Source organism: Aythya fuligula, chromosome 2 (genome assembly GCF_009819795.1).
Source record: "Aythya fuligula isolate bAytFul2 chromosome 2, bAytFul2.pri, whole genome shotgun sequence".
In the NCBI taxonomy this organism is placed as follows: Eukaryota; Metazoa; Chordata; class Aves; order Anseriformes; family Anatidae; genus Aythya; species Aythya fuligula.
In genome coordinates, this window is record NC_045560.1 from 16999984 (window position 1) to 17015909 (window position 15926).

The following is a 15926-nucleotide window of genomic DNA, read 5'->3' on the forward strand; positions in this document are numbered from 1 at the left end:
GTCAGTTACTCAAGGTTATTCAAGGTGTCGTAGTATGCAGGCTTCTTTGGAGGAGCCAAGACTTTTTGCAAATATGCACGTCAGGTCTTTGTACGAGCTCTCCACGAGCTGCTCATTAATTTGGCTTGATAGGTCACTTTAACTCAGCTCTGTTTGTATTAGTCCTGCAAATAATAGAGCTTCTTAATGCTCCTGAAAGTATTTTTATGAATTTTCAACGTCTCTGTGTTGATGGAGAGCCTCGTAAGGATATTTTGAGGGGTTTCGGTTTTGAACCAGGTTTGATGAGCTGTACAAGCAAGAACTCGGTCTCGCACTACCCGAGCGCGAGTAGGGATCAACTGCTTAACTCGAATCAGAGCGCGCCGGTATGCGGTGTGCTAAATCTGAAATACACATGTTGAGACAAATCCTAAAAGACCAATAACGGTTTCAAACAACTGCGGATTCTTTAGCTCCTGTAGCCAAGTTCCAAAACTAAAGACTTTTCCATTTTGAAGGAAATAATATTTTTAAAAGTGATGGGTTTAAACGATTGCTTACTTTCAGCGTTTTCTGTCATAACGTTGCTTTAAGGCGGGTTAACAAATTACTCCAGCGTGGAGGAATAAAAATTGGGTACAATTGGGAAGTTAAAATACTGTACTGCCCTTACTGAACGTGTAATCTGGTTTTCTGAGGGTATGTGTTACAAAAGTCTTGCTTTCATTAGGAAAAAAAATAGAACATTGACATTTTAATTAGTGCCACCTGTAACAATTTTAGCATTTTGCTTCTTGGTGAGTTAGTAAATAAAACAAAATAGTACGTTTTTCAGGGGTGCTGATGACCTGCATATTACAGTTATCCGGTTATTCAGTATTCTGTATCTTCTGGAAATTAGATTAAATATTTTTTATGGGACACTAAATTGCAAAATTAAAAAAAAATGTATGTGATAGAATCACATTGAACAATTTTTCTTAAGGAATCAGTGATAAAGCCTTCTTGCAGCGTCAGGAAGCCTACACACTCAGGGGAATTAAGAACATAAAAAAGAAGTATTTGTAGCAGACCCAGTGGTCATCCTACAGCTGGAGGCTGACAGGGCAGTGGAGTATGTCTGTCCTAATCCGTATCTGCCCAGAATGTTTTGATGTGGACCTGTGCATGGAGACAGATCTCAAACCCGAGAGTGAAACAACTTTCGACATTCGGTGGTAGTGACTTTGATTTTACTGTGCAGCAGCAGTGATGTCAGAACAAGGGTTTCTGTTGCAGGGCTGTTTGCTTTGTGTAAGGAGAGTGTGTCTGATCCTTTATTGAACTGTAAAGTACAGTTCAAATGTGAAAAAATATCAGCTTCTTATAAAAGGCAGCAAATGGTGCTGATTATTTTACCTTTGACAAAGTGGAAAATTTAAAGGTTGGTGTGTCCCGTTTTATTAATACAATAAAATTTTACAGTGTTGTTCTGGGCTTAGATATATGTTCTTTAGTGTTTATTACCCCTCGGTTACAGTAAAAATTTTTGATTTGAAGTCTGGCATCGTTGTCCAGAATGCTAATTCAGGAAATTAATTAACATACGAAAGCAAACGCACGTCCATTTGTCTCCGTTCTTTTCCTTCTGCTAACCAAAACAAAGCTGGTGTTTTCTTGTAATGTGCAGGAGTGATGGAACGCAGAGACCATATTTTTTATCATTTAGCGCTAGTTTATAGCTTCCACAGACTTGTCCTAATAATGAAGCTATGAAGGATATGACAAGAATGGTGATATTAAATTTCTCTAGACTAACAGTAAATTTTTCCATTCTGATGTCAAGAATGTAGAGCATCTGGAATCCGCAGTGCGAGTGGTTCAGTCCGGGAACACTTTCATCAATTGCTTAGCCATTTATTCTCCTCCTAGGAACAAGCAGTCTGCTATAGAATATAACACTCTGAAGGAAGCAATTTTCTAGAACTGGAAAAATTCTTTATGTCCTCTTGTTTCTGATTTAAAAGCTTTCCATTTCTTCTCAGTCTTAAATCTTATTGCATGCGCAAAGTTAGGTTAAACATTTTTAAATTGAGATTGTCATTATTATACACTCTGTTCCCCAGATCTAATAAAACTAAATTGTATTAATTAAGTTTAGGAAAAACTGAAGACACCCTGAAGACGGGAGCTGCTTAACTGTGTTAATAGAAAAAAAGCGTGAAATCTATTGATTACCTTTCTAAGCCGGGACAATTCTGTGTTTTCAAGCATACTTGGATTTTTCCCTTGAAATTGTTTCTTTAGTCCAAGCTGGCTGAACGCTACAAGCTTTATTTTGCATCCATTTTGGGTTACTCTGCAACAATTTAGACTGCAACAAGTCTAAAATCTTCAGAGTGGTTTCTATATCTGTGGCAAGCTGTTGTAAATTTTAGTTTTAGGAAGATATGTACGTGTATTAGGTTATTGGCGTAAATATAGTTAGGGATTATTTCTGTAAGCAGGGTTATCTAGTCATTGTTTTTTATTTGCCTGTGTTTTTTTTTTTTTTTTTCTTGGTTGAAATAAACTTCATGGAAAGTGTATCGTATGTCTGGTGTTAATTTATTCAATTTCTTTATTCTTGATTGAGGCAGTTGGGTTTAATAGGCTACCGAAGCACCTTCCAACATTCCCTAACCCCTACTACTCTTACAAGGGCTTTATGATATTACTGTGTGCAGTGCTTGCCCCTTTCAGGAGTGTTGCCACACCACAGGTTTTACTTAGTTCACATCTTAGTTCATCTTAAGCACTGTATCTAATTTATATAAATATAAATATATGAATATGGATATATGAATATAAATATCAGCATACCAGTATCTAAAACTAGGAGTTCCCTTATTTATCTGGAATTGACCCTCATTACTGCCACCGGCTTAGGTGCCCATGTTTCATCTAGAAAGATCCCTGTTTCTTCCTCTGATTCAATGATTTGGGGAAGTACAGGGATGATTACATTGTGATGTGAGATTTTTTCCCCCAAGTTGTAGGACTGACCTAACTTGCTTCCTTTTTTATAGTTGCAAAATAGTCTTTCATCTTCATGCTTAAACTCATTGTTAATTTTTGTAATGTATGCTCAGGTCATTTGAGACCTCTGAATAAATGTTCTGCTTTTAAAAATAGAAGTAAATGAGTTTTTCTTGTGTAAGTCATGTTTACTCTACTGAATTTTGACACCTGAAGTATTTTGATACTCGAAAATCCCAGTGGACATGTGATTCCTTTTAAATATAAAACTTGCTTAAATTTAGCCAAACTAGACTTAAAAAAATTACAAGAACCCAAGTAGAATAGCAACATTGTATAAAAAAAGCTTTTTTAAAATGCTTTTATTTTTTTTTTCAAGGCTCTTTACAGTGTTGCCAACATCAGGCATTCAGAAAACCCAGGATTTTTTTCAGCTTTTTGTGATTTTTGTTTTTTAAAACAACTTCTAGAGCCTTTTAAAAACTTTTTTTTTTTTTTCCATGTGTGTGTGTTAGTTTAGACTGTAGGCATCTTTCCAAAAATGTGTGCAAAATACTTTTTTTTACTAGGAGCTCCCTGCTTTTTGGATGGCTTGGAGAAGAAAGCATCGCCCTGAGACTGATAGCCCAGCTGAGGGCTGGCAGCCACGCGCTTAGGACAGCAGCGTTCAGCTCTCAGTTGTGGAGCTGTGTCTCAGCCCATGGCTACTGCAAGGAAAAAGCATTTTTAATTCCCGTAGCGGCCCATCTCAGTCCAGGGGATATGCCTATGACGATGAAGCTCAGTGCAGCAGCATTTCAGTATTTCTAATTTCTACTAAAAGGATTTAAAAACACAACAATCGGCTTTCAACAGCCTGAGTGCAGTAAAACCAGTGAGCTACTTACACTGATTGCTGCAGCCTCTGGCTCTGGCCTCCAGGAGCACCTGAGATGCTATTTCGTAGCTTTGCAGGGGTCGGTTTGAGGATGGGCTAAGGCACAATCTCCGGTGTTAAATTTGGATTGCTTACCGTGCTGCATGGAAGCAACTCCACATAGTGACAGCTGCAGGGCAGCAGAGGCTTGATCTTCTGCTGTTCAGGTGTCAGAAAGGTGGATGTGACAAGTCCGTGGTCATTTCAGCGAGGCCGATATGTCTGCAGTCAACTGAAGTCATTACCAATTTATGGCAGGCCGACAAATTACCTGGTCCCTGTCCCTATCACAAAAGTACTTGCTTTTAAATCCCATCTGCTAGCTGTACACTTGTCACTATCTCTTTACACTGCAGTACATCGGAACGATGCATTTTGTCTGGCTGAGACACAAATCAAATGCCACCTTCTAGCTCTTAAGGAGTTGGTGCAAGGGGCAGAAGAACAATACGCAGGTTTTCTTTATATACAAAACCTTAATGCCCATCTGAGAAATTTTGATTCCATGGCACTGGGCACTGCAGAAGGAGCAAGAAAAAATGCACTTATGTGAAGCTAAGCCTTCATAGGGACCAGCACCTTCTGCTGCTGTCATGTTGTGTTTAAAAAGAGGGTAGAGCTGAGCTCCATTTTGGAGTGTCAGTATTTTAACTTTGGTCTTTACCATCTGCTCTCTCCAGCTAAAAACCTCAAGTCCTCTTCCTGCTGAAGTTTTGTTTGACTATTTTATTTTATTTTATTTTATTTTATTTTATTTTATTTTATTTTATTTTATTTTATTTTATTTTATTTTATTTTATTTTATTTTATTTTATTATCTTAGCTACATAATGCTTGGTTTCAAGAGGAGTGTAAGGAGCAGGTGAGCAGTGTTCCTTGGCATGGTGGGTGGCTGGGGCTCTTTTGCTGCAGAGAAGAGCTGGATTCTGATTTTTTTTCACCTTCAGGGTGAAAGCTACAAACATTGGACTGCAGAGGTAAAGCAGGGCAGCATTTGAAACATAACCTTAGGACTGGAAAAAATGCACCTGCCTCATGTAACTCCAGAAGAGCTGCATAAAGGGGGTACATTTCCATGGAAGCTAGCAATGGGGATGCTGAGACACAGCCACCCATTTCCCCAGAAGGGGAATTTGGGGCTCTAAGAGGAAATGAAGCCCACAGCACCTTTTGAGCTGGATGTTGAAGCCATAAGGTATGCAAGCACCTGCAGGATTACCCTGTCCTGGATCACAAGCAGTTCTGTGCATAAAACCAAGTCTCTTTACGGGCAGATTCAGTCTCACCCCATATTGCTACCGTAAGAATTAGGCCATCAGGAAACTTTTACTTTCACTGGGGAATTAATTATCAAAGGTTTGAGGGGCAGTGGTTACAAGCATAGAATAGTTTGACAGTAGATGATATGTGAAATTTAAGCCCTTAATCTTCTTGTGCATCTCTAACGTGAAGGGAATGGCTGAAGGTAGTATCTTCTTCCCTCTGAATGGCACATGTGAATTGTTCCTGAACACTTACGCCACAGTATAAGCTTACCTTCAATTTTTCATCCCATTTTTAAACAATCTTCACGTTATTCTAAGGTAAATGTATTGACATTAACAAAGTGGCCATGTGCACAAATAAAAGCTGAGTGTAAAGAAATTTTAATTACCTAAATGAACTTCTTAAGGACACGGTAAATTGAATTAGTGATAGCTTATTTTTTGCAGTTTTAATATTTGTTCTTCTTATGTACTTAATTCCTCACCTGAAATACTGTTGACGTCATTTCTCAGCTACTGTGACATCCAGAGAAACTCTGAAAAAGTTATTCTTAAGTTATAATTATTATTTTTTTTAACAAAGTGCTGAAAGTCTAATATTTCATAATTCAGCCCTCTGTTCCTCGGGTGTTTGTTCAGTCATTGGTGGAGTCTTGGTAGGCAAGGCTTGGGTTTCTTTTTCTACCCATGCAAAATTGTAGTGGTTTGAGTTATATCCTCTTTTTACAGTATTTCTGAAGGATAAACAAGAGCAGATTTAAATAAAAGCGAGATTCTAAGAAAATGAATGTCAACCACCAAAACACTTGGACCACAAAAAGAATGTATCTGGAAGGAACGTTTTTTTTTCCAGAATATTTTACTGAAAGACAGTAAAAGGACAAAAACGTTAAATAATCGGATCCCGAAGGTGCTGGATGTAATTTTGAAAGGGGATGTGTGGTGCCTGGAAAGGCAGTGAAATTATGTTTACTGATAAATACTTGAGATGGAGTTTTAGGGAGATAATAGGCATAATAATGATGGGCAACCTATAACTCACAATAACCTTCTTTGCTGGTAGAATATCTTGTAAATCCGTCCTTGTGAGGAACAGCAGCACTTAGTCAGACTAAAAATAATAGCAGGACCATGTATCTTGGATCCCGGGAGACTCTTGGTGTTTTTGTAGACAGCAGACAGGAGAAAAAGGCATTTTGTCCTTTTTACCCCAAGTAATCCCAGTGGAAAATTCAACATGTGCTATGAATTGATATCAGCTCGTGCCAGGTTACCTCCCTAAAGAGGGCTGCTGCAAACACTGTTGCTACATTTCTTGGACAGCAGCTTGATGGCCTGTGTGCATGATGGATATTTGCTGCTGCATGCTACCGTGGAACACTGCGCTACTGTCTGCCCCTCCGAGCCCGCTGCCGAGGTGTGCCACAAAAAACTGGGAGCAGCGATTGCTTTAACCCTACGCAGGGCCCTGGATACCTGCGAATGCAAAACGTTCCCGAAACGTCGCTCTCTGGGGGTGCCTCTGGGAAAGCTGCGCTGGCTTTGTTTTTTGAGGTGTAGCGCTGCAAAACAGAGCGGTTCCTTTTGTCTTGCTGTAGGCTCCTACTGAACACGGGATAAAAAAAATATTAAGCAATATATTAGCAAGAAATATTTAGAGAAACCACGAACCCTTTTTTAATGGACCACCCTATCCAGTTTCTGTTCTTTTAAGGAAGTTTTTCCTATTCATGACTCATTTCACTCTTTGGCTAACATCAAGGGAAATGGAATAACGATTAAGCAAAGGAATGTATGTTTTTTTCTCGTTTTGTCTTTTTTTAAAAAAAAAAAAAAACTTTACGAATTTTCTCTGTAACCTTGTGTAAATACATACGGATATAGAAGCTTGACAACTGTGACAAGGTAAAAAGTACACTGCTAATACTTGCTTCTTAGTAATTTTTAAAAAATGTTCCTTTTGGTTCTACGAGTTAATGTTGTGCTGGGTCCTCCAGACTCCCTATTCAGTTAAAATGACATGCTCCAGGCAGCCAATTACACAGAACTGTTAAGTGAAATTAATGAGATCACCCCTAGATTACACTCTGTGTTTTATTTTCATTTTATAGGTCTGTATGAGCTGCTGGCTGCATTGCCAGCCCAGCTGCAGCCACATGTGGACAGCCAGGAAGACCTGACCTTCCTCTGGGATATGTTTGGTGAAAAAAGCCTTCATTCATTGGTGAAGGTAAACCACATTTAAGTCAGTTTCTCTTTGAGAAGAGCATATGGAAAAATGTTTTGAGCGCCATCTAGTAAACCAGTGATCAAACTTGCTCAGTGAAAACAAAACAGCCTTGTTTTAACTCTGTTTCTGTCAGGGGTGGAAGTTGTTAAATAAGATTCTACCAAAAATACATAGATGATTTCATTTAAGAGTGATGTTTTGGCAGTATAATGCTAATGCAGCAAACATATGTTGTTTGCCCTTGTTTAGAAAAAGAGAGTACGAAATAGTAGCAGGAAATCTGAGCCTTCTTTATGGTCAACATTCAAGACCTGGAGTTTAGCTTAAATAAATAAATGTTCACAGCAAAAATTAGAAGGAATATATTTTCTGAGGTCAAGTATGGCAACAGTTCAGTAGCCACATTAATTTAAAATAATTTCCTTTAACAAAGTCAACTGAAATTCTAGTAAGCTGTTTCTTTTATTGGCTTGCCTCCATTTAAAATTGTTTTGCACATAAATATGTTGGACTAAAGTACGACCTAAAATAAGTTTGGAAGAATACTTGAGTAAAGTGTCCTGCTATGAAAATGAGCAGCAACAAAAAATCAAAGCATGCCACGGGAGTACACAGAGCAACCCCAATAACGTTGAAATTGCTTGAAGAAGAAAAATGGGACCAAACAGCTGGTTACAAACGTTCCACTCCTCCAACATGGTAAGTGCGGCTCAGGTCTCTAGTATGGAGCTAATTTGAGCTGTAAGGAAATTCTGAGGTCTCAAAGGAGTCAGTAGGTGGTGGTAACCCATACGATGAATATATCCAGATTGCACATAATTGAGCAGAGTTTGTTACAGTTGTCAGTCATTGCGTGAGAGGAGGCTTAAAACAGAAGCAACTGAGATTATTTTATGTAGATTTTAGAAGTCACCTTTTTCCCTTTCTTTCAGCTATCTTATTCCAGGAAAATAAATAAATAAATAAATAAAAATGTTGTACTTGGGCAAAGTTTTCAAATTACCTGCAGAATTACATATGAAAATAAACACAAGTACTGTCTGGTAGCAGATACACAAAAACAACAAGCAGCAGAACAGTGCTTTTCAATACTCATTTGCCTAAAGAATTTCATCAAAGTTTCTGAAGCACAGCGATTCCTACACTTCTTACTGCTTGGATTCAGCTGTCTGCTCAGCTTGCTAAGATCACCACTGAAAGGGGAGCACCGGTTATGTTTCAAATATAGGCTGATGGCCGTGTGAATCTAAATTAAATATTAGGTCAGTAGCTAAGTTAGTTTTCTTTCTGGATTGGGAATTAAAGAAGGCTGGCTGAAAATGAGTGTGGATCTGTGAAACATTAAAATTTCAACATTTGCTCTTAATTTTGTATTGAGGCAAAACCAAAACCTTTTAACTCATTCACTTGCTTCCTTTTGCCTATCCCCAAAATAAACAAAGTTAGCATGGCTGTAGCTATGACTGTAGCTATTACACTTACCTTGAAAAAGATGGGCTCTCGTACATGCCCTAATATCATGTTGTTTGTTACTGCAGGGTGGATTGGTCTTACTGGATGAGAATTGAATGAAAAAGGTTTCTTGAGGCAGTCGGGAAATTTTGGGGGTCAGTAAGTGGACATTTCATTGCAGTTACAGCAAGAAGCTGTTGAAGTATTCCAACCATCTTATTTATCTTGTAAGTTTTAGGGCCACAAATGAAGTATATATTTAACTCCTAACCTGTGAACAGTTATGGTGAAGTCCTTTTAGGGCTCACACTGTCTTCAAATAGATTTAATTTTTGAAAATGCATCTTTCGTGTTCAGTAGTAGCACTTATTCTTTAATGCACTGTGCTAATTTGACTCAAAAGACAGAGATTTTTAATTACAAGAACTGAGACTGTTACCAGCATCTAGTCTGACTCAGTGTATGGCATGGGCTATGAGACCTCGCCTTTTGATTTCTGTGTTGTTCAGCTACAGAAAATCAGGCATGAAGGCCTTTTAAAAGGTTATCTAGTTCATACTCCTGCCCTTAGGTTGTATCTGAAACTTATAGTATTTGTTTGACCTCTAACACATTTTAAAAGGATTATCCAGTGTGTTATCAAGTTTCAGAGAAGGCAGTGCATGGCTTTTTGGAATGAAACTAAGAGCAAAAGAGAGAATCTCATCTTCCATAGCTTTTCCCTATTACAAGGCTTCAGAAGTGCCAAACCTTTCTTTCTGGGTTCTGGTATCTTATTTGAAAGGCTGTTTTTCCTAGCAGTAACTTCTTAAAGTCAACCATACTTGCAAAGACAAATGTTTTTAATTCCTTAGGCAGAGAATGATGACAGATATTTCGGAATAAAAAAGAAGCACTAGCTTAGAGCCAAGGATGTTGTGATCCTGGTATCTGTGGGTTTTAAACTTCATAAATAGAAATAAAATTAGCACTGATATACTACTAATTGGGCACTACTATTTATCTATTTAAAATAGGCACACAGCTTCATAAAAATTTCAAACTGAACTTATTACCTTAGTATTTAATAATTGCAAATATTGGAACAGAGCTGTTTTCTAAGTTTTAAAATGTATAATGCGCTCCAAATTACTTGAAATGTTTAAGTATAAAATCAACTTTGTACCGCTTTGTACAGATATTCTGCGTTTTATGGGTATTTAATAGTCACAGTGTTTTCTGCATGGTTGTATGTGATGGCGTATGGTTTGCTGCTCTGGTTCTCTTGATATTGAAAAGAAAAATCCTTGCCTCGGGTTTCTCTTCATTCAGTGCTGTTGGATAGAAATCCCTTTGTGAACTTGGATCAGGCTGAGCTGTTCTAAGAAGTCAGAAATGGAAAAGTTGTATTAGATCATCCAGTCCGTTCCCCTGCAAATACTGGATGGTTCCCTACAGTACATTCCTATTGTAGTAAGTAAAACCGGCAAGAACTGATGCAACTGGTCTTGCATTCTTTTTTCTCAATAAAAGAATCTGTTGATTAGATTTTAGTTCGCAAAGTATAGAGAAGAAGGAACCCACAACTATTGTTGACAGTTTGGAAGAGAAAGCTGGCTCTGGATAGTGAATGTTCAAAGTTTGTCTCTGCTTCACTCAATTTATTACTTCCTTGTCTTATTACATAACTCTCTTAAGTTCAACCAAAAATCTTCAACCTTCTCATTACTTTTTATATGGTTGAGATCCCAGTAATTCTGTAGAGATTCATAGAAAAGAACTAAGAAAATATGACTACTAACCTAGCTGAAATTTTGGATAGTACACGTTTACTCTGGTTGTGTTGGTGGTCATTTTTTTGTGTTTTTGTCTCTCTTTTTTTTTTTTTTTTTTTTTTTTTAAGAGGAAAATGTATAAATAAAGATCTGTTCTAACTACTCCTTTAGCTCATTTTCAGAGGAGCTACAAGAGTTTCCATGTGTGTTTGCTTGCTGTTAGTGCACTGGACACATTTTACTGTTTGTCTGCTGAGCTCCAAGATGAAGCTTTTGCTTCCACTGTAGCCTTCAACGTTTCTCGCTGTGGGTGTAATGCTCAAAGACTGAGTAAGTTGAGCTGTTAGGCTGCTACCGACGTACTTTTTAGCCAATTACAGTTTACCAATTGGCTTTGGCCAGCTCAGAGCATGGACAGATCTTTAGCCAGTGCTGTACTTTGCATTATGAAAACAAAGCCACGAGTGGTATTGTTCCTCCCCTTGATAGGGAAGGGATCAGACATCCAACAAGCCAAAAAGGCAGTATGTGGCATTGGCGAAGAATATGGCTACTGCAAAGAGTAAGGAATATTTGGTGAATCTAGTCTGGTTTAATTATGACTGCATAATATTTTGGCAGCTAGCCCTGCAAAACCTTAATTTGTGCTAATTTTCTGTTGGTTTTACCTGGATGTGGCTTGGCTTGAAGTTCTGAGAAATTTTTGGACGTGCTAATGTTTGTCTGTGTCAGTGACTAACACAATGACTAAGAGCTTTTTCTAAGCAATCTAATCTTCAAAATGAGAATAGGCAAGAGTGTTTCCCGATGTAAATTCTTTGGCATGCAAATTCAGTGTGTGATTACATAGCCCAAACTTCACAACTGTGGTGGCTCTCCTGGAGCTCACGGAGGGGTCTTCTGGTGCAGCTTCCCCTGCCCCGTGAGGCGTCAGACGTCCTGCAGCCAGCATCCAGGTACGCACCGCACACATCTTGTGCATTCACCTCCCGTGTCACGCACCTGAATGGTGAATGCTTCTGCCTGGGCATGTCCTCAAGCATCCCCACAGCTGCATATCCCTTCCAAAAGAATATAGAGGAAACACACTTCTCTCTGTGAATTGTTCTGATGTGTGTGACAGCTGATTGTTCTGGTCTCTTTGCTCTGAACATTTGGCACGGATGACCACGGATGGACAGGATGATAGCTGTGTTGGTGACAAAGGATTACAACGGTGGTGACGGACGATAAGGATGGATTAGACAAAGATCTGAGCACGACACGATATGGAATAACGGCTGGAGATCGCGCTGTCTGCCTGGGATGGAGTTGGCTTTCTTCATGGCAGCTTGGTGACGTTGATGTTGACTGCTGCTATACTACAAGCTATTGAAATATTTCTTACTCGTAACATACAAAATATTTTTTACTCGTAACATGTTATTTACTTTCTGATGACTTTGTTCTTTGTGTGCACTTTCGCTAGCACTAATATTTACACAATCTTCGTATTGTTTAGAGCTTATTGTTGGAGCTGTTTCTACAGCTCACAGAACCACTTCTTTTTCTGTTAACTGCTTTGTTGTACGGAGACAGCTGGGTGTGTTTGTGAGGGGCTTCGGTCGCTTTTATCTTTGCACCTGGGAAGGGAATGGTGAGAGGGATTTCTGATTTCAGGGCAGACATAAACGAGTACCTCGGGAGGAGCTCAGAGGAGCTGCCTTATCCAAGAGCAGCACGCCTGGAAAAGGCGCTGAAAGTGTGGGTCAGTGAGTGGGGCTGGAGATTGGCAGGCTCCAGCCACCCAGCCTTAAATCAAACGGAGCAGATTGTGGTTTCAGGGGAGAGTGTTGTGGAGCTGGAGAGATGGACAGACCACCTCGGAGTGGGTGGAGTTATTGAAACTGATAGCTCGTTCACTGAAATGGCTCTTTGGTACTCAGAGTCCTTCAGGTTCCTTGCTGCAGAGTTCTCAATCATATTTATTTTTCAAAAGCTGTACCTCCCAGGTACAGGGAATAGGCTGGAGTTGTGTAAATTCATGGGGAGCTCTTGAAGTGCTGTTTGCTTTGGAGATGGGGGAAAAAATGAAGGAAAAGGTGGTGTGAGTAAGCATTTACCACCTGGCCATCTGGAGAAGGAGGTGGGAGGGTGGTGCTTGGCAGCTGGGAACAATTCATGGCCAATGAAAAATAATTGTTCTTCATGCTCTAGAGGAGCGGGCAAGCTTGCTTCTTACGTTATAGTTTACATCTCTCAGTCAGAGCAGGCATGCAAAGCCTACCCAAGGCCAGAGTTAGGAACAAAGCTCTCGCTCTCGTCATGCAGACTGGCCAAACAACGTGCAGATGTGGGCAGCTGGGCATGTTTAAAAGAAGGAGGAAGGAATTTACTGTAGTTGGGCTCATGAATATTGATGCACTCGGTCATAGGGGGCAGTTCTTTGTTGTTCAAATTCAGACCATCTTTGGGTTGCATGCGTGGACTGTACGTGGAGGAGTGGTGGCATTTCGGTGCTCTTCTCACCCAAAGCATTCGTAGCTAATGGTCTAATTTGTACACCGAAATACAAGCTTGCTCGTAGGCTTCCTGCTTATTTAAAGATGAAAAGTGTTGAAAAAAACAATACTCTGTAAGAAAGCCTGATGCTGTCTAACAACCGTTAGCAATGATATTTGGAGTAATTACCCCCGAAGCATTGCTTTTTGGATGGAAGCATCGTTTTGCTTCCATCCAAATTATTGCGTTCAAGAAAGTGTAATGCAAGGTGTTACTCCATATGAAACGCCGTGTGAATTTCGAGTGTTACTTTTGAAGCCAAAGTGATTTTTGGAGACTTGCTCGATAGCCAGCAACTGAAATCTGCAAGTGGAGAGATCGCTCTTAGCTGGAGGCAGTCAGCTGCCTTTAAACTTAATTTCCATGGGAACAGTGATCAGATTAATCAAAATAAGGTAATTGAAGTTTTATAGAAAATACTATGGGATCTTTACTTTATTCAGACTGATACTGTTGCCATGGAAAATGTAAGGAAAAGCTAGCCAGCAGCCAGGCACCGACCAAATGCTTCTAATGCTTCTGTTGTTGAGATGGAGAGTTTCTGGCTGAAGTGCGTGCACTGACCCCCTTCACTTGTCTGAGCACTTGTATGAAAATGTAGGACATCAGGTAGTAACGGAGCAAAAGGAACAGAAATAAAAATGGGTTCCTGCTTTAAATCCTAGCTAAAACCCCAAAGTGGCCACATACTGTAACATGTAATGGTCTTAGTGTTTCTTCTCTGATGAAAGATGATGGTGTTTTGCCTTGTGTGTTTTTATGTTTTATTTTGTACTTCCTGGTAGAAATTTAACTGGATAGAATCATGGAATGGTTTGGGTTGAAAGAGACCTTAAAGCCCACCCAGTCCCAACCCCCTGCCGTGGGCAGGGACACCTCCCACCAGCCCAGGTTGCCCAAAGCCTCATCCAGCCTGGCCTTGAGCACCTCCAGGGATGGGACATCTTCCAGGATGGGCTGTCCCGTACTAACTTTTCTCAGACGTTTTGACATCCGGTATCCCCAGCATCTTGCAGCTTCTACATCAGAGCTGCTAATGTGTTTAATAATAGAGACTTACATGTTTTCATCTAGGTTTTTATAAGGAAGTCCTGCTCCTGTCACCATCTCCTCCTTTCAGCCCACTTTGTTCATAACAAAAAATTCCAAGATCAGTTTCCAAAGCAGCAATTACACAGGCTTGTTGACAGTTTAGTCTCATAAGAGCTGGAGAAGCTGGGCTAGGTAAAAGTTTCTGCAGGTACGGTATACCAACAAGCTTTTGAAATGAAAAATAAAACAGATAAGCTTATTAATTCAGAGGTGTGAAATGTTGGTCTATGACTGCTTCTTGAAACTTGTGAATTAATCAGTGCTTTGGAATGTGAAAACACTTTGGTTTAGGTTAAACTCCAGACGGAGGCATTTTTTGGATCAGCAGTAATTGATTTAAAGTTTCTGCTGGGAAACCTCCAAAGAGTAGCAGAAATCCAGCCAAAATGTCCTGGACATTGAGAAGGAAGATCTAAATCCTTCTAAGAAAATAGTCTGTAATTTCATTGTTGCAGAGGGTGTGATATACCAGCCTGGTGACAAAACTTCTGCAGCAGGCCAAAGGGAAGTTTGAGAACCCAAATCCATGCTCATACCCAGATTTTTCTTGTCTTACAGAGCTCGTGCAGTGTTTATTTAACCAAAGTGATACATTTTTTGTGTATGATACTGAGGCCAATCAAAGGTCCCGTAAGCTGCTCAGTAGTCTGATAAATCCAAGACATCCAAGGATAATGTCATTTTAAACTGTTTTTCTCCAGTGTTCTTTTCCTGTGGACCAGCAGTCATTTTTGTGGCAGATGAAAAAAATTATGTTCTGTAGGAGAACATGTGAGGGTGTGTTTCATTTTTTTTTCCTTTTGTTACTGTCTTGGGCTATTTTTCTTTTAAGAACAGAGAGTTTTAACTACCCAAGCAAGCCTCTGCAGTGTAAAAACAAATGTTTTAAGAAGGATGGGATGCGATAGCTGTAGAATCTTTTTGAAACATGGAAATGGATACAATAAGATTTAATAAAAAAGTTTAAAAATAAGATTTAGTAAAAATGCCTGTGTTTGTTATCAGCGTGTTTCATTACTGCTTAGGTTAACTTTCCATCTTTGTAAGCCTTGATTTTATCCTCTCTTCAGATAATCCTCTTGAAGTTAATTTGTAGTGCTCAGCAATACGTGCTATTACACATATCCTCACTGTCTTCCTTTGTATGAAATCCACGCATACACACACAGTTTTTGCTCATCTTTCCTTTTTCTGTTTCCCATTACTTTTCTTTCTTCTGTGCCTTCTTAAGCCCTTTTTTAAGCGGTTCTCTTAACCATGTGTTGCTTCTCTAGTAGCTGCTCCTGTGCATCTTTGTAGCATCCAGTCCTCTCCTTGCAGGTGCGGTGATGTCAGTGGAAATTCTCCTCAAACATAACTCGTGGGAAGTTGAGACCATGGCATGGGAGCTCCCCAGGCTGGTGCTGTCCACCTGGTGCGCAGATGCTGCGGAGCAGCCAGTAGGGTGCTGCAGAAAAGGGATTTAAAAGCATGAAAGACGTAATGCTTACTTGTCTGTGTAATTCAAGGATGAGTAATTTAGAAAGAGCAGTTAACACAAGTTGACTACGCCTTCAGTGCACTGGCAAAACTTAGATGTGCAGATTGACTTTGACGTAGCAGCTTCAGCTTTGTGACACGTTCCGTTTCCACACTGCAGAGAGGGGTGTCTTGTGCTTGCTTGCTCCAGCTGAACTGCTATAAGGTATGCACGGCAC

General features: G+C 39.6%; 1 protein-coding gene across 4 annotated transcripts in view; it reads left to right on the forward strand.

Moving 5' to 3' along the window:
- MPP7 (membrane palmitoylated protein 7) overlaps positions 1-15926 on the forward strand; it is a 146304-nt gene that overhangs the window by 47216 nt on the left and 83162 nt on the right. For all 4 annotated transcript variants that reach the window (XM_032181658.1, XM_032181659.1, XM_032181660.1 and 1 more), the window contains exon 4: positions 7272-7390. In XM_032181658.1, coding sequence (XP_032037549.1) covers positions 7272-7390 — 119 coding nt within the window. The remainder of the gene's footprint in view (positions 1-7271; positions 7391-15926) is intronic.